Below are 18,503 nucleotides of genomic sequence, written 5' to 3' on the forward strand. Positions count from 1 at the left end.
AAGCCTCTGCTGCCCTCTGGTGGCCTTTCCAGTCCCTGCAAGCATGAAGTCCCCCACCCCCCCAACTACTACCCCCAACGCCGCTCACAAGAGTTGTCTGGACCTGAAACGCCCCCCTAACAGCCTGCTCTGTGGGTACAGGAAGTGCATTTAGTGCATTATCACCTGCTCAGGAAGTGTAAAACCACTCACACACTTCAAGTCTTATTTCCACAACTGGGCTATGGTTTCTGAGAACTTTGGAGCCTTTGCTGGATTTCAGGGAAGCCCAAGGTGTAAACCAGAGGAAAGGGGATGTTTAATCAAGGCCCAAGGAGAGGTCAATGGCTTTCCCTAATGACCTGGCCTTACCTTCTCCTCCTTGAATATCCTTCCTCTGTGATGTCCTTAACGGGACCCACTGATACCCTGGGGCTCCAAGAACCCTATTTGAAAACCGCTGCCCTAGACAGTTGGCTAATGCATTTTGTAATACTTGCGTCATCACTTCTAAGACAGTCACAGTATGCAGTATGTCAACAGCCCCACCAAGGGGCACAAGAACCATGTTCCCTTTCCTTCTTTCCAGTAGATAAGAAAGAATGCACTAGAGAGACAGGACTAACATATGGTTCTAAATGGCCCTGATGTTTGCAACTGTGAACAAGAGGATTTCCACTAAGGCCCATGCCAGGTCTTACGTTTTTCCAGGGGACTCCTTCAGCCAGAAGATGTCATCACTTGTAATTCCATATTCCAAGGCGCCTTCAATCTACCCAGAAAAAAAAGGATCAGTGTGAGAAGAGCATCACCTAGCTTGTTCCTAGAGACTTCCCCCAAAGAGGATGACCATTTTGTAGACGCAACTCAACCAGAACCACCCCGGCTCACACATGGGTGCACTTCCTTGCTCCACAGACTTTTCTTCAGGTTTAGCCTCTAGGGACAGGTGACCAGGCTATATATATCTGACTCAGTGTGCCATCCACTACTGGGCAAAGCACCCCAGCACACCTTGGCTGTATGAGGTGGCTGGGGAGCTGGGGTATGGCTCTCCCTGCTCTCCAGGGCCTTCCCCTTGATCCAGACCCGAGCTGAGAGGAGGGCAGGTGAGGAGCAGAGTGAGTCAGGGCATGAAGGGACAGGCTGGCTCCAAAGGCACAAGGCTGAAGGCTGGATGCTATTGGGCACTCTTGAGGGAGCCTGGGAATTGTACAGACTCTCCTGAATCCCAGAGGAGCCCAAGAGGGACTGCCAAGCAGACTGGGGAGACACAAGGACCAGCGTCCTCTCAGCAGCCCATGAGAGTAAGAAGAGTAAGATGTGCTGGTGGAGAGGAAGCAGACTGCAAACAGTTTATGATTCCAATTGGCAATAAAAATAAAGTCAGGAATTTCTCGGGGTTGTGCAAAGAAAACTGAAAGGTCTGGAAATCAAAGGGCCTAAAACATAAGCAAGTCTTGGCAGGCACCCAGGGAGGGTGTGGTGGAGGTGGGTGATGGGAGGGTGGAGTGGCCACTGAGCTGACTCCCCCTGCACCGGACAGCTCCTGCTCTATCCTCCTCTGAGCGAATGGAGACATGGTGGCTGCCCAGCTGAGGTCCAGCATGGTGGGCCCAGGCCTGTTGCCTCTGCAGGGCACCCTGGCACATATGCAGGTTTGCCTGAGATGACTGCCCAGCTCCTGGGAGCTGACTGTGGCCTTCAGGGGCTTTAAGCAGAACCAATGTGGGCTTGGCTGATGGGTGTGGGGGTCACTAAGGGTCACCCACCTTTCCCGTCTGTTGTAGCTACCTTGTACAATAGCACCCTGCCACCCTACAGAGCCACATAATCTGCCCGAGGGCCACCTCTGTGCACAAGCCACCTGTCCCCTCTGGAGGCTGCTCTTGAGGGCCTGACAGCTGGAAGGGAGGCATGGTAGCCTCTGAGGACTGGAGGTGTACATTTCCCTCTGTGCCCCCTCTGTTCCCCATTTCCAGAGAAAGCACAGAACTAAAAGTAGAGGCTTAGGATTTAAGCATCTGAGGAGAAACAGAACCACTCCCTTGTTCCTCCTCCATCTGTGCTCTGTCCTAACTAGGAGGCAGAAGCAGCCTCCATGCCCGGGAAATCCACTGGCCTCATTAACTTCACCACAGCCCATGTGGAGGCTCAGGGCTTGTGCCACCTGGTTCCCAGGTTCCCCTGTGAGACCCATGTGGTTGTGACCTCAGCCAAACCGCTTCCTGCTTCCCATCCCCCTCTCCACTAGCTCCACCTTCCTTGTGGGGGTGAGGGCAGAGAAGCACCCTCAAGTAAGACGGGGCCAGGAGGGGATGCTGGCAAAAAATGGTGGACTGAGGACCTCCCAAAGTTCACCCCTCCATAAAAACAGCCAGAACTTGGGGCGCCTGGGTGGCTCAGTCGGTTAAGCGGCCGACTTCGGCTCAGGTCATGATCTCGCAGTCCGTGAGTTCGAGCCCCGCGTCGGGCTCTGTGCGGGCTCTGTGCTGACAGCTCAGAGCCTCGAGCCTGTTTCGGATTCTGTGTCTCCCTCCCTCTGACCCTCCCCCGCTCATGCTCTGTCTCTCTCTGTCTCAAAAATAAACGTTAAAAAAAAAATTTAAAAAAAAAAGCCAGAACTAAAAAAAAATAAATTAATTAAAAAAAAAAAGTAAAATTCAACTTTTTGAGAACCACTGAAATTAACCAAAGGCTTGTGGCAACATAGGGCACTTTAAAAAGAAATTTTTTTTTAACATTTATTTATTTCGAGACAATGCGAGAGACGGAGTGCAAGCAGCGGAGGGGCAGACAGAGGGAGACACAGAATCCGAAGCAGGCTCCAGGCTCTGAGCTATCAGCCCAGAGCCCAATGCGGGGCTCGAACTCACAAACCGTGAGATCATGACCTGATCTGAAGTCAGACGCTTAACTGACTGACCCACTCAGGCGCCCCAACACAGGGAACATTTAGTCAAGAAAAATGGCTGAGACTTGGTAAGAACAGTGAGTTTGGTGGAGTTTTAACTGACGCTAGCCCCATCTCTCAGCTCAGCAGCAACCTTGAGAAATGAAGAGTGACTTTAAAAACGTACTGGAGAGCAGAACAGAGCCAGAGGCCTTCCAAAGCTCCTTCCCAGAGTCATTGTTGGACCTGGCTGGGGCTTCCCCAGAAGACCCCACTCAAGAGGCTTATCTTCCACCTCTCTTGACCTTGCCCAGGGTCGAAAGCTCTCTCTGAGGAGGATCTTCCCAGTGATGTAATGTCACAGCTGCCTGAGGTGATGGATAACAGCTGAAGCAAACAACATACTACCCAAAAGTTTAAAAGGAAAAGCCAAGGAATGAGACGTCCATTAGAGCTTTGAAAAGGTCCCACGTATTCCTGGGGACCTAGAAGGCCAGGTGTAGGCACTGGGCTGTGCACACACCAGGGAAGGGCCTGAGACAGCCTGAACTCTCACCTCTGGCTGGCCTTGAGGCCCAGCACAAGTAGGTAGTGAGGGCTAAGGCAGAGTTTCTGGTACCTGGCTAAATGTCAAAAGCATGCCCCCAAATGCCTACAAACCCCTCAGCAAAGACTGTGTGTTTTCTCCAGGTGTTTAAGGAAACCTCTGTCTAGTTACTAGCTGACCACTAAGCTAACTGAGCAGAGACGTTAGTGGCCTCCCATGACAAAGGATATAGATTTTACAAAATCAGTTCAGAAAACCACCTGACAAACAATAGCAATAAACAAAATCCTACAGTGGAGAGAGATTCTGACTTCCAGAGTTAACACATTATTTTATTTGAAATATTCATTTTTCAATAAAAAAATTACAAAATGTGAAGAAACAAGAAAGTATAGTATGACCTTTACATGTTATTGGTGGGGGGATGTAAAATGGTGTAGCTGCTTTGGAAAACAGTCTGGTGGTTCCTCAAAAAGTAAAAACTGACCATCGACTCCATTCCTAGGTATATAGCCAAGAGAAGTGAAAACTTAAGTCCACAGAAAAACTTGTACATAAATGTTCACAGCAGCATTATTCACAACTCAAAGTGGAAACAATTCAGATGTCCATCAGTGGACAAGTGGATAAACAAAATATGTCTACCCACACAATGGATCATTACTCAGGCATAAAGAGAAATGAAGTTTTAACACATGCTACAATGTGGAATCTTGGAAACATTCTGCTGAGTGCAGGAAGCAGGTCACAAAGGCCACATGTCTGATTCCATTTATGTGAAATGTCCAGAGTGGGCAAATCCATAGGGACAGAAAGCAGACTAGTGGTTGCCAGGGGTTGGGGAGGCAGGGAATGGGCAGTGACTGCTAATGGTACAAGGTTTCATTTTGGGGGTGAAAATGTTCTGGAATTAGGTAGTGGAGACTGACGGCTGCACAACTGTGAATATACTAAAACTCCCTGAATCGTACCCTTTAAAAGGGTGCATTTTATGGTGTATAAATTTTAGGTCAATTAAAAGCAAGATTTGGGGTAGGGGAAGGAAGAAAAGGCTAAAGTCCTGGATGTTCCAACATTTTGAGGCTGAAGAGAAAAGGAAGAATCAGCAAAGCAAGACAAAGAAGACCAGGTGCGGTGGTGTCTCAGAGCCACCGGAAGAGTGAAGTGACAGTTGTTCTTAGGATTCAGCAGTACTGGGTCCCTGCTGACCTGCTTCTGTAGAATGGACATGAGAAAGAATTAGAAACAGGGATGCCTGGGTGGCTTAGTCGGTTCAGTTGATTAAGCGTCTGACTCTTGGTTTCAGCTCAGGTCATGATCTCGCAGTTCACGGGTTCAAGCCCTCCATCAGGCTCTGCAATGGCAGCACAGAGGCTGCTTGGGATTCTCTCTCCCTCTCTCTCTCTGCCCCTCCTCTGCTCACGTGTGTGCACACCCTCTCTCCCTCTCAAAACAAATAAACTTTAAAACTGAAAAAAAAAAAAAAGAAAGAAAGAAAAAGTGACCACAGTGAATATAGAAAAACTAATTTCTTTAAGAAAAGAAAGAATGGGGATGCTGCTGGTATGGGAAGCATGAGCTGAGAGACCATGAACGTGCCCAGGGTGGCAGGGAAGGCTGTGTGCTGGGGACACTCACGTGGGTGGGGTACCTTGGCCGCCCTCCAGTAGCAATGACGATATGCTCCGCGGAAAGCAAAGTCTGAGAAGAAATCAAGGAAGTTGTGGTCACACAGATGTACTGTGGCACACAGATGCAGAGGGCTCGACTGCCCACAGGTACCCCTGGCAGAGACCCACACTTTCTAATTACAGTTGCTGCCCTGCAGTGTGGACCCTCCAGCCAGGAGCTCAGAGGTCTCTTGGAGCTGGGAGCCTGTCAAGGGTACTCAAGCCAGGAGGGGGTGCGACAGAAGAGGGCAGGGAGACATTGTAACTCCAAACACCCCCCCCCACCCCTAGTTTACAGAGCACCCTGCAGGTGTCTCATCTCCTCCAATCCCCACAAAATTCTGCAAGGGTGTGACCACCCACCCTATCGCCCAGCACAGCAGGCAGCCTGGCACAACATGCATCTCAGTGGTCTGTTTCATTGTTTATGGAGAGTGACAACCAGCCTCAGAGAGATCTGCTGTCAATTCCAGCAGCACTTATTACTGTGAACATCACTGGGGTTGAATGAAGCTGGAGTTGGCACCCCAGGTCTTTGGAAGGGTCAGGACTGCCTGAGAGGAGCCACTCAGGAGAGCTGGGCACTCACCTCTTTCCCACCTTTAGTGACACCGCAAATCGTGTGCTCATTGACAAAGCTGGCCTTGATGTTAAAGTACTTGACTTTTCTGCAAAATAAAAATAAGATTGTCAAATATTTCCTCTGTAAATTAAGTGTCACTTACGGGATTAAACAGGGAGCAGATGGGTAAAAGCCTAGCTTGGACCCACAGCCCCCTGCCCACAGCTCAGGTGGGGCAGACAGCACTGGGAAGCATGAAGGGGGAGAAGGGTAGCTGTCGTCTCCCCAAGGGTCCCCTGGACCATAGATCCCTGGAACTGCTGGACAGAAGCCAGCATGGTTCTGAGAGCCCAAGTACAGCCCTGGTGTGTGTGATGACAGAAGTGGCTGAGCCTCCCTAGGGTCCATCCTTGTCACCTGGGCACGTTCCGGCAGGGAACAGAGGCCCCCATGTGCACCCAGTTATCCCCGCCATCCAAATGACCAACCTCCTGCTGACAAGGAAGGGTGCCCACTAGGAAGACATTATTCTTACACTCTTACATCCCTCTAGGGGATAGTGAGGCTGGAAAACAGGTCTGATGAGGACATAAGGGTGGGCAGGTGCATGGTGTGTAGAAATGATCCACATCTTCTAATAATGAAGGCCACCCTGTAGTGGTGGGTTCTTGGCACATTTGGGAAGGCTTTATCACCTCCTGGACTTTATGTCCTCCCCACAATCAAGCCCCATGCCTCCATATGCTGCCTGAGCTGTAGGAAGCAAGTCCTCACTCACCCCCACAGCTCAGCAATAGCCATAGGATACAGACAGAAGTTCTGCACCGGTTTCCATCTGTGGGCACCTCTAGAGCTGCCCTGGGGTCAGGCCTGTTTGGCACTTGCCTGGTTGCTGCCCAGGGCCAGCAGGATGGATGGCAGAGCCCTATGCTTCCAGCAAACCGCACTGGCGGATACTGAGCCCCACACAGAGGAAAAACAACAGGATACAGCTCAGCTCCCTGGTGGGGGGGATCACTGGGGATGCCCAGGATGGGCAGGTGGGCCAGCTTCTCCAGCTCAGGTGTCCTGGGTTTCATGGGTACAAAATAGCTGCCTACTGTACAGGCCCAGAAGACTCCTTGGAGCCAAGCAAATAGAGTTCAGATGAGAGCCACCAGACCTCTGAGGGAACACTGTCCCCTCCATGACCTGCATGGGCACAGGGAAGAGCTACAGGGCCAGGAGCAAAGCCTAGCCAGAGTCAAGTGCAGTTTGGGGCACCTCTCCGTCTGGTAGTGGCTCCTCAGGGAGGATCCTTTGGTGGAAGAAATCTCGGCATCTTGGTTGGGGGACCCCAAAGGGCTGATGGGACTTTGTCCCAGGCTAGAATGATCATGTTGGACATATGCTTCAGCACGCAACAGCAGGTGCCTTCATGTACGCCTAGAGAGCCAGGAGGTGGGTGGTAAGGTGTGGGGTTCAGGGTGTGGGAGCCTTGGAGATGAGAGGTGAGTTGTGGACTTCACAGAGTGGGGCCTGGGCAACATGGGGCTCATGGGGCTCCTTCCACATAACAGTGGTCCACCCTGACAGGAGAAAGGTCACCTGCCTCGAGGAAGGTGGTGGCGTCTGGGATGGCCCTCTCTATGCTCCCACACTCTGGCCATTGTTCTCCCTAGCCCCAGCTCCAAGCATGCCTCCTCCTTGGTGCAGCCCTGGGCTCCAGCTATCCTGCCAACATGCCCCCCACTCCCTGCTACTCCAGGTTCTGCAGGTGCCAGCTTGCAGGGTGGCCTTCTGCTCATAGGGCACTCACCCCATCTGCTTCTCGTGTGTGCACCCCCACCCCATGGGCAGGGACTTCTCGTCTTATCACTGCTGAGCCTTTGAGGAGTTAAGTGCTTGACAAGGTATGAAATGACCCAGAGAGGGCCAGGAGGGCCTGAGGAGGCCTCAGTACCTATCCTGAAGCTGGACCCGGTGCCCCCAGTTCAGGGATTTCACATAATTCTGAACAGCTTCTGCCATTTTCCTCCTATTAACACACAACAAGAGATGTTAAAAACCACAACAGAATCAATAACTATAGAGTCCCACAACAGACGATCAGATGCAAATAGTGGGTTAGCAGAAATACTAAGAAACAAAGTGATTCTAAAGGTGGGAAATGTGACATCTATCCCCACGGCCACTGTCTCTGTCCTGGGTTTGGAGCTGTGGGACTTTGGACTCAGGGAAAACAGGGGCTTTGGGCCACAGCCACCAGGACACAGCAGTGGCCCTGAGTCTAGGTCATCTGAGAACCACAGAGGGGCCTATGTGCAGCTCAGAGCAGACCAGGTGCCACCTGTGGAACCTGAATCAGTTTCTCACCCTGCACCAGTGGTCTTTGGGGCCAGATCAACCTTTGTGAGGGTCTCTTGTGCACCATAGGGCCTTTAGCAGCACCCCATAGGTGCAGCAGCCCCCCCCCCCCCACCAGTGGTGATAACCAAAAATGTCTCTAGACTTTGCCAAATGTCAAGGGGTGGGGCACAGAGCTGTTCCCAGTGAGGGCCCCTCTCTGATAGCACGCTTCCGTGAGGGTTAATGGAGCAGTCAACCTCCCCCATGAGCAGCGGACAAGCACTGGGAGTGGGCAGGGCTCCTCACCAGTCATGCAGGACCGGCTGGGCCACATCCCAGCCGTAGTGGGGAGCGTCGCGGATCATACCCCCCAGCAGCGCTGCCTGGTGTATCAGCTTCTTGGGGATGCAGCCAACGTTCACACATGTGCCGCCTAGGCCCCACCTGGTGCCTGGCATGTTGGGAAGAGCATGTTTAGATTTGTATTCAGGGGACTAGAAGTCTCTCCTGTTCTACAGTTGTGTAGGATTCCTTGAAGTCATTGTTTGCAACTCAGACACGTTCCAGGTGAACACTGTCCTGTGAATTTACTCTCTACAATTATAGTCAGATTCATTTTTAAATAAGAACGAGGAACTTTACATTAATGGTGACTTACTGGAGAAACAGGACCTGTGCCAGAGATGCCAACTAGCAGTGGGTGACTGGCTCTAGGCTCAGCCACCCTCTGTGCATGAACCAGGCACCCTTCCTCCCTCTTCCCCAGGACACACGGCTCCCATCCAGGGCTACCTACCTCGGGGGGAAGGCTCCACATAGTCTACCACGGCCACCTTCATTCCCAGCTGAGCGGCTGGAAAGACAAAAAGAGCGAGCAGATGGGCAGCTGCTTCGGGGCTGGGGCTGGGGACCCTAGGGGCCCATGACCACCAGAAAACGGCAGGGAAAGACCAGGACCAGCAACTTCCCACCAGCTCCACACCCAGATCTCCCCACCTGTCAGCTGCCACACAGCTGTGCTGCCCATAAATGGGAACCCTCGGGCCTCTTCTTGACTGCAGCCTTCACACCACCCACCCTAGTGCCAGGACCCAGTGGGATGCCCACCCTTCCTCATATGCCCACCACAGCCCTCCCTTGTCTTCTGCCACACCTGGCTCCAGGCCCAGACATTCAGCATGAGCCTGGTGCCCACCCAGAGCATACTTACACGCATCACAGGAGTATCCACCTCCTGGGAGAGGCCCCAGACTCGGAGCTTCCCCTGGCTCTCTCCCCAGACCTACCCAGTAGACTCATTCATCTCCTCTCTTCTCCACTGGATACCATGGGAGGCTTCTACCCAAGGTCTACCCTTGTAGCTATTTGCTACCTCATTCTCAGGGTGAGAAAATGGAAGGTCAAATGGCAGGTCCGGGATCAGCCAGGCCCCAAAGTGGGAGGGAGACCTGGGCTCCAACTGCACCTTCTGTCTGGAGTCTCCTGGCTTTCCCCACTGGCTGTGAGCAGATTCCTCCCAGGGCCACCAATCCTAGGTTCTGACCCTGTTACCAATTAGGGATAATTGGTAGGGCTTCCCCTTGGCTTACTTGGGGAATTGCATCGCCAGCCTGGGCACTGGACTTGACTGAGGGCATGCCCGACTTAAACATCGTGACTCATGAGTGTTTCACATACTACAGAATGTACTCAATTCATGGCTATCAACCAAGATCAGAACAAAGTTTTAGAAGCCTTCATGTAAAAACCCATTTTGCTCAACTGATCAGTGATGTGATCGCAGTGCTTGTTTTAAAAACAAGGGGGACTCTTTGCCTGCTTCAGATTCTGTGTCTCCCTCTCTCTCTGCCCCTTCCCTTCTTGTGCTCTGTTTCTCTCTCAAAAATAACTAAACATTAAAAAAAAAAAATTAAAAACAAGGGGGACTCTTCAAACATGCCTACGTCTGTCTCCCCCATCCGACACAATGGAGCAACAGGGACCGGATGTACCCTCCCATCCAAGACAACCAAAACTCCAGACGGAATACATAAAATAAGGGTTTCAAGAAACCAAACATTACTCTTCCAAGAAGAGTGATTCTTGGAAGATAGGAAACAAATGAGGTGAGCCTCACAGTTGGAGAGTCTTCAGGATGCAGCACAGGCAGAGCCCACCAGATTCAATGGCTGAGGAGAGAGGCTGGGAGCCTGGGGAGACTGAGGCAGCCAGAGCTTCTGGGACAGAGAACCAGAGAGGAGAGAGCTGCACAGAACCCCAGACATCTGATCAGTGCATGTGTGTGAGGAATTTACCTGAGGCCAGGAAAGAATCATCCAGAAAGACCAGAGGAGACAGTGATCATGCAGGGCTGGGAATACTGCCTGTTCCCAGAAGGTAAACTGGACAAAACACATGATTCCTGGGGAGCTGTGCAAGTATTAAGGTCAGATCCCAGTCACTGGAAATGATTGGGCACAGCTCTGGACCTGCCTAATAAATTTAAAAAAAAATTTTTTTTAATTTTTTTAAATGTTTTATTTATTTGAGAGAGAGAGACTGAATGGGGGAAGGGCAGACAGAGAGGGAGACACAGAATCCAAAGCAGGCTCCAGGCTCTGAGCTGTCAGCACAGAGCCTGACACGGGGCTCGAACTCACAGACCAAGAGATCATGACCTGAGCCTAAGTCAGAAGCTTAACCGACTGAGCCACCTAAAATTTTTTTAATGTTTATTTATTTATTTTTGAGAGAGAGAAAGAGCACAAGCAGGGGAAGGGTCAGAGAGAGAGGGAGACACAGAATCCAAAGCAGGCTCCAGGCTCAGCACTGTCAGCTCAGAGTCCGATGCGGGTCTTGAACTCACAAACTGCAAGATCACGACCTGAGCTGAAGTTGGACGCTTAACTGACTGAGCCACCCAGGTGTCCCTCGCCTAATAAATCTTAAGTGGAAGATGCAAAGGAATCAAACTCCAGAACATGCTCAAAACTGTATCTAGGAATCTAAAAATATCTAGAAGCCAGCAAGGGAAATTCAATAGAAAACCATCAGGCATGCAAAGGAGCAGGAAAATACAAGCTGTAAGAGAGAAAAGATCAGTTAATGGAAACCGACCAAAAACTGACACAGTTGTCAGAATTAGAAAAAAAGTAAAATGAGTATTGTAACTGTATTCCCCATGTTCAAAAAGTTAAGGAGCAACACGGAAGATATACAAAAGGACCCAGGTCGGATTTATAGAGATGAAGATTACAATAAAAGAGATAAAAAATATATTGGGTGGGATTAATGGTAGATTAGACTTTGCAGACTCTTTTATTAGTGAACTTGGAAACACAGGAATAGAAACTCTCCAAAGTGAAGAGAGCACCCAGGAGCTGAGGGGCAACTTTGAACAGCCTAATATATGTGTGATTAAAGTCTCCCATAGTGAAGGAGAGGAGGAAGAACAGGAAAATTACCTGGAGAAATAATGATTGAAAATTCTCACAACTTGATGAGAATTATAAATCCATGGACCCAAGAAGCTAAGTGAAGTCTAGCAGAAAAATAATTGAGAACTACACCAGGGCACACCCTCATTAAATTGCTCAAAACCAATGAAAAGAGAAAATCCTGAAAACCACCAGAGGAAAAAAGACACACAATGAAAGAACACAGAGATAAAGAGGCAGCAGGTGACATCAGAAACAATACAAGTGGCTCAGTTGGTTGAGTGTCCCACTCTTGATTTGGCTCAGGTCATGATCCCAGGGTCATGGGATTGAGCACTGTGTCAGGCTGAGCATGGGGCCTGTTTGTGTTTGTGTCCTCTCTCTCTCTCTCTTTCTAATAACAAACAAAAAGAAATAATGCAAGTGAGAAGCCAGAAGGACAGTGTCTCTAAAGTACTAAAAGAAAAAACAAACAAAAACTCTATCTTCCTTGAATTCTCCACCCAGAGAAAATACCTTTAAAAACTAAAGGCAAGATAAAGATGTCTTCAGATATACAAAAGCTTGAAGAATTAATTACTCTTAGAGCCACATCACAAGAAATGTTCACTGACATCCTTAGGGTAGAAGCAAAATGATGGCAGATGGAAACTCGGATCTGTACAAAGGAAAGAGTACACCAGAAATGGTGACTACACGGGCAGATCTGTAAGATTTTTTTCCTCATTAGTTTAATCTTTTTTGAAGGTAATGGTTTAAACAAAAAAATAGCAATGTGTTATGGGGCTTATAACATGTAAAAGTAAAACATATGACCACATAGGATAAAGGCTCGGAAGGGAGTAAGGGAAGCATGTTACCATACTAAGGTTTTCGTACTACATGTGAAGTGGGACAATATCACTTGCAGGCAGACTGTGACAAGTTCAAGGTGTCTACTACAAACCCCAAAGCAGCTACCTCGCACCCTATGTATACATGAACTCAAAATGGACCAAAGGCCTAAGTGTCAGAGCTGAAAATGTACAAGTCTTAGAGGAAAACACAGGCATACACCTTTGTGAGCTTGGGTAAGACCACTGTTTCTCAAATACCAAAAGCATAGCAACAAAATAAATAAGAAATAAACCGGACTTGCATCAAAATTAAAAATGTGCTGCAAGAAAGTGAAAAGATAATCCATGGAATGGAAAAAAGTATTGGCAAATCATATACCTGATAAGGGTCTAGTAACCAGAATATATTTATGTATGAATATGTAACATAGGAGGCACCTGGGTGGCTCAGTAGGTTCAGCGTCTGACTTTGGCTCAGGTCATAATCTCACAGTTCATGGATTCAAGCCCCACGTAAGGCTCTGTGCTGACAACTCAGACCCCAGAGCCTGCTACGGATTCTGTGCCTCCCTCTCTCTCTGCTCCTCCCCTGCTCATACTCTGTCTCTCAAAAAATAAATAATAAACATTAAAAAAATTGTTTTAAGAATAAAATCTTTAAAAAAAAAAGTGGGCAAAACTTGTGAATAGACATTTACTCATAGATATGCAAATAGACAATAAACACATGAAAAGATGATCCATGTCATTAATCGTTAGGAAAACACAGACGAACCACAAGAAGGTACCATTTGAGCACCTACTTAGGAGACTATAATAAAAAAGATAACACATGCTAGAGAGGATGTGGAGAAATCTGAACCTTCCTGCATCGCTGGTGGGAATATAAAATGATACAGCCACTTTGGAAAATAGTCTGGCATTTCCTCAAAAGGTCAAACCACACAACTCCGCAATTCTACTCCTAGGTATCTACCCAAGAGACAGGAAAACAGATCCACACAAAAATATGCACACAAATGTTCCCAGTACCATTATTCACAAAAGCCAAAAAAGTAGAAACAACCCAAATGTCCAGCAATGGACAAGTGGATAATAAAATGTGATCTGTCCATGCAGTGGAATGGTATTTAGCCACTGAAAGGAATACGGCATTAGCATATGCTGTGTGGTGGATGAGTGCTGAAAACATTATGGTAAGTGGAAGATACAAAGACAAAAGACCCCATATTTATATGAAATATCCAGAATAGGCAAATACACACAAACAGAAGGTGGATTAGTGGTTGCCTGGGGCTGAGGACTGGCTGCTAATGGATACAGAATAATTTTGGAGGGTGGTGAAAATTTCTATGATTGATATAGTGATAGTTGTAAAACTCTGTGAATATACTAAAAATTACTGAATTGTGCATTTTTGTGTTTTTTAAGTAGGCTTCCCACCCAACACAGAGTCCAAAGCAGGGCTTAAACTCATGACCCTGAGATCAAGGCCTGAGCCGAGATCAAGAGTCGGATGTTTAACTGACTGAGCCACCAAGGCGCCCCTGAATTATGCAATTTAAATGAATGAATAGTATGGTATATGACTTAATCTCAAAAAGCTGTTAGAAAACATATGAAACACTTCATGATAAATCTGATGAAAGATGTGGAGGCCTGTGCGTTGAAGACTACGAAAGACTGTGGCAATAAATGAAAAAATACCTAAAGAAGAGATATACTACATGACCTACCTGTTCTACTTTTAGGCATTTATCTCAGAGAATTGAAAACATGCATCCACACCAAGACACAAACCCAAATGTTCACAGCAGCACCATTCACAATAGCCCCAAACTGCAAATACCCCAAATGTCCACCTATAGGTGACTGGCCCAACATCATGTGGCACATGCAAACAACAGAATACTAATCAGTAATAAAAAGGAATGAACTCTAGATGCACACAGCATCACAGATCAATCTCAAAATAATTATGCTATGTGAAAAAAAGCCAGAGAAGTAAGAATACATGCTGCATGATCTCATCTTGTATAACAAGATTTTAGAAAATGCAAACTAATCTGTAGTAAGAGAAAGCAGATCATTGGCTGTCTGGGGATGCAGCAGAGAGGGAGCAGCAGGAAGGGGTTCCCAAGGTTTGAGGAAACTCTGGGGTTTGTTATGAGCTGAGTCACGTCCCGTCAAAATTCATGTTGGAGTCCAAACCTCCAGAACCTTGGCATGTGACCTTATTTGAAGACAAGGTCTTTATAGAGGTTAGAATTGAGACCATAGGGTGGGCCCTACCTACTCCAATCTGACTGGTGTCCATATAAAAAGATGAGATTAGGACATAGACACATGGAGGAAAGACCATGTGAGGACACAGAGAAATGACAGCCATCTATAAGCCAAGGACAGAGGACTCAGAAGAAACAACCCTGCTGGCACCTTCATCTCAGACTTCCAGGCTCCAGTGAGGAAATACATTTCTGCTGCTTAAGCCATGCAGCCTGTGGTTCTTTGTGACGGCAACCCCAGCAAGCTAATACGGGGGGGACGGACATGTTCACTAGCTTGACTGCGGTACTTGGCTTCACAGGTGTGTACGTATGTCAAAGCATCAAGTTGTCCACTGTAAATATGTACGGTTTAAGTCAATTATATTTCAGTAAAGCTATAGAAAAGCACAATCATCCACAGGGAGAGATGCCACTGTTGAGAAAGGCAAAGACAGACCTGGGAAGTGTTGTGGGTTAACAGAGATGTGCCTCTACAGATAAGACACTAGAGTGGACACGACATCCAGGGCTTTCTTCTGCTATAAGACACACCACTGGGACAACTGTCTGTATGCTCTGTTTCTTGGGGTGGCTCTGTGGTTCAATGGGATGAGGACCTCGTGTCCCTCTGTGGGCCCCCAAATCAGCTGGGAGACTTCCAAGGTTCCTGCCCTCCACTGCAGGCCAGCACCCTCCTCTGCCCCTCAGAGCAAGAGCAGTGGACAGCAGATTTCCTTTATGCCAACTGTGATTCTAAAACCCAGGATCTGATATCAGAGAGCTGTAATTAAATGGTCAGGGTGGCTGATCAACTCTTCATGTTTTGGGCACCATTTCTCTCTTGTCTTCCCCTCTCCCTCATCCACATCTGCCTCACCTGCCTCCTTATCATTTAGACAGACAAGCAGACTGCCAGGCACTCCTAAAGCAGAGAGCAGAGCCCCCAGTGAAATGGTGGCCATCTGTTCCGCATCCAGATTAGTGGTAAACTGCAACACGAGGTCTCTGGATGCCTCTGGGTCCAGCCCTTTCACTCAACACATCTTTACTGAGCACCCCGGGGTGCCCAAACCCATCTGGTTAGACACGGACAGCAGAACAAACCATGATCTCTGTGGGACAGTGCCAGGGCTAAGAACGAGGACAGTGGAGCCGGGAGCAGGGACCAGATGTGTGTGGAAGGGGGTAATTCTACCCTTGGCAGCAAAGACTGAAGGAAGATGAGTGAGCCCCACAGCTAACCAGGCTGGTGAAGACCAGGCCAGACCAGGCCAGGCAGACAGCCAGGGTGAGGCGCAAGGCCAGAAAGACCTTCAGGAAGCAGTGAGGCAGCCAGGGGCTGTAGCAGAAGAGTGAGCAAGGGTGTGGGTGGTGGGAGACATGTCAGATGGGTGGGGACAGCTCCCATGAGGCCTTGGGCTGCAGCCCAAGAGGGCAGGCTCAGACCTGGGTGTCATCCTGGCTGCTGGGAGTTGCACAGACAACTCGGGAGCGGCAGGGAGCAGGGCAAAATGATGAGGCTCTTGGGGTGACCCTGCAGGATGTAGGACCCCAGAGACCAGCAGGCCAGCTACAGAGATAATGCATTCTGTGCATGGCCACTCAAGGTGCATCTCCACCTAGCTACGAGAACAATGCAGCCCTCTCCAGGCGTCCCTGAAAGCTTGGAGCCCCCACCACACTGGCAGGATACAGGGCACTGGACACATACCTTCCTTGGCACAAGCCAAGCCGCCAGATCCCCCGCCAATCACCAGGAGATTGTAGTCCTGCCTCCCTGCTGGAGAAAGGAGAGGTGAGAAGAAGGGTCAGGACAAGTCTGGGATATGGATCCCATAAGATACGATGTGATTTCCAAAGGGCAAACAGCTCTGCCCAGTTAAATGTGGTATGAGATCTGTTTTATAGGATTGGAGCCCCCATCCTGTGATGGTCTGGGGTGATAATGCATCACACATCGAGGCAGAAGGCAACGATGGTATCCATCATCAGCACAAATCCTGAAACCAAGCAATGCCAGGTGAGGTTGGTGAAAGGTGTATAATTGCCTTTGCAACAACAATCAGGTCAAGAAGAAGTTGCTCTGAACTTCACGCTCCAGAACTGCTCTGCTCTGCTTCAGAACTGCTCTGAACTTACACGTCACCTAACATTCTAAGCCAGACACGGGATTAAAACACTCTTCTTGGGGGGCACCTGGGTGGCTCAGTCAGTTGAGCGTCCAACTTCAGCTTAGGTCATGATCTTGTGATTTGTGAGTTCAAGCCCCACGTTGGGATCTGTGTTGTCAGCTTGTCAGCACAGAGCCCACTTTGGATCCTCTGTCTGCCTCTCTCTCTGCCCCTCCCCTGCTCACACTCTCTCAAAAATAAAAATTACCCCAAAAATTACAAAAACGAAAAATAAGAACACTTTTCTTGAGTGTGTCTTTCGGCTGTAACAGTCACCTTTTGTTCTGAGTGAGGAAAAATATAAAAAGCAATCCCTGCATCGGGCAGCACACCCTGGCCTCTCAAAGTGCCTAGTGCACTGTGGGCCTTGGGGGAGAAGTGACTCTAAAATGCCTTTTGGGCTTACCATGGCGTCACCTTGGAGGCAACACACAGCCCACTCCCACACCCGGCACAGAGGGCCGCTCACATCTTTCCTGCCCTGCGGAAGACATTATCTGCCCCTCTTATGCAAACTGCTGGCATGGAAAGCAAGCAAGGGACAGTCAGAAGTGGGGGTCATGGTGAGCAAAGGAGTGAGTCGGGGGTAGGTGAGAGTAGGTGTGTCCTTAGGTGTGGCCGGCTGGTCAAAGCTCTGACACAGGGCCCAAGATGGAGAGGCCCGGCACCAGGCACTGGCCTACTCCCTATAGAGAAAGGAAGAAATAACAGAAAATTATTAGTATGTTGAAAGGCAGAGGAGGTCAGACTGCTTTCAGAATGTCTAGAGCTGGCCACTGCTCCTGGGTGAAGCACAGGATCCTGTGATCAAATAAGGGTCTGCCACCCGAGGCCAGCGCAGCTGGTCACACTGGAACCTGAGAAGTGAAAACACTGCACCTGCCTTTGTGGCCACCTTGACCTTTCTGGTGGGCAAGGCTGTAGAGAATACTCCTGAGGACTGCATCCCTCAGGGACCCTGGCTTTGTAGATGTCCCACAGACAGGGGTCTGGAACCTATGCTTTGCAAGGACACAGGAGCTCAGTTGAGCCTAGAGGAGGCCCTGGCTTGCAGCTGGTGAAGTTAGGGGAGTCACCACCAGGAGCTTGTATCCAGGTGCTTGGATGGTGCCCTGCTACCAGACTGTCCTGTGGAGACGCTCCACTGCACCCACCCCAAAGCCAGGCCCACCCCGGGTTCTGTCCAGCAGGTGGCATTTGAGGGCACCTGTAATGTGTGAGAGGGGCACATGGGATCGAAGGGAGCCACAACTTGGTTCAAACAGCCAGTCCACAGTGAACCTAACTCCAAATTCAACTCAAGGGCTCTAAAGAGGCCTAAACTTTGTCAGTTATTCTGGTGGCTTTGATATGAGCCCAAAGAGCTGAGGACAGACTGCTGGCTGGAGACAAGCTACTGCTGGGCTGCGATGAGCACACGCCTGCTGGGCAGGGCAGCATCTCTCCAGCTGCCCCGTGGTGAACAGGGGGAGGGGAAACACTAAGATTTTGCCCAGGAGAACACCCCTACCTTCCATTGCAGGTGCTGGTGCTGGTCCTTCCTGCTGACAGAACAGGTCCCTGCAAGCTCCTGGTGTCCCCAGCCCCACACTGTGTCCCCTTTGCCTGCTATCAGCCAGAGGGCAGGGCAACCAACTGGCTGTGTAGATTGCGGGCTTATCCTTGGTTTGCTCTCCCTGCCTGCTGTGCACACCCAGGAGCCTCTCAGTCTGATAAACCTGTGAAAGAGGTCAGCAGTGGAACTTTCTGTAAGTGTAGGAAATCTTCCTTTAAACATGTAGGAGGGTTGGGATACCCTGCCAGGGGGAAGGACCCTCAAGGGCCTGTAGGGCGG

At 49.3% G+C, this 18,503-nt stretch overlaps 1 protein-coding gene across 8 annotated transcripts in view; it reads right to left on the reverse strand.

Moving 5' to 3' along the window:
• TXNRD2 (thioredoxin reductase 2) overlaps window positions 1-18,503 on the reverse strand; it is a 51,365-nt gene that overhangs the window by 30,889 nt on the left and 1,973 nt on the right. For 5 of the 8 annotated variants that reach the window (XM_030292486.1, XM_030292479.1, XM_030292480.1 and 2 more), the window contains exons 2-8: window positions 16,210-16,278; window positions 8,776-8,832; window positions 8,286-8,430; window positions 7,594-7,668; window positions 5,679-5,757; window positions 5,058-5,120; window positions 681-751 (exon numbers count right to left, since the gene is read on the reverse strand). In XM_030292486.1, the coding sequence (XP_030148346.1) occupies window positions 681-751; window positions 5,058-5,120; window positions 5,679-5,757; window positions 7,594-7,668; window positions 8,286-8,430; window positions 8,776-8,832; window positions 16,210-16,278 (559 nt within the window). Of the gene's footprint in view, window positions 1-680; window positions 752-5,057; window positions 5,121-5,678; window positions 5,758-7,593; window positions 7,669-8,285; window positions 8,431-8,775; window positions 8,833-16,209; window positions 16,279-18,179; window positions 18,286-18,503 lie in introns of those variants that run through there. The other 3 variants (XM_030292483.1, XM_030292485.1, XM_030292481.1) reach the window with 3 other exon arrangements.

Source organism: Lynx canadensis, chromosome D3 (assembly GCF_007474595.2).
Source record: "Lynx canadensis isolate LIC74 chromosome D3, mLynCan4.pri.v2, whole genome shotgun sequence".
In the NCBI taxonomy this organism is placed as follows: Eukaryota; Metazoa; Chordata; class Mammalia; order Carnivora; family Felidae; genus Lynx; species Lynx canadensis.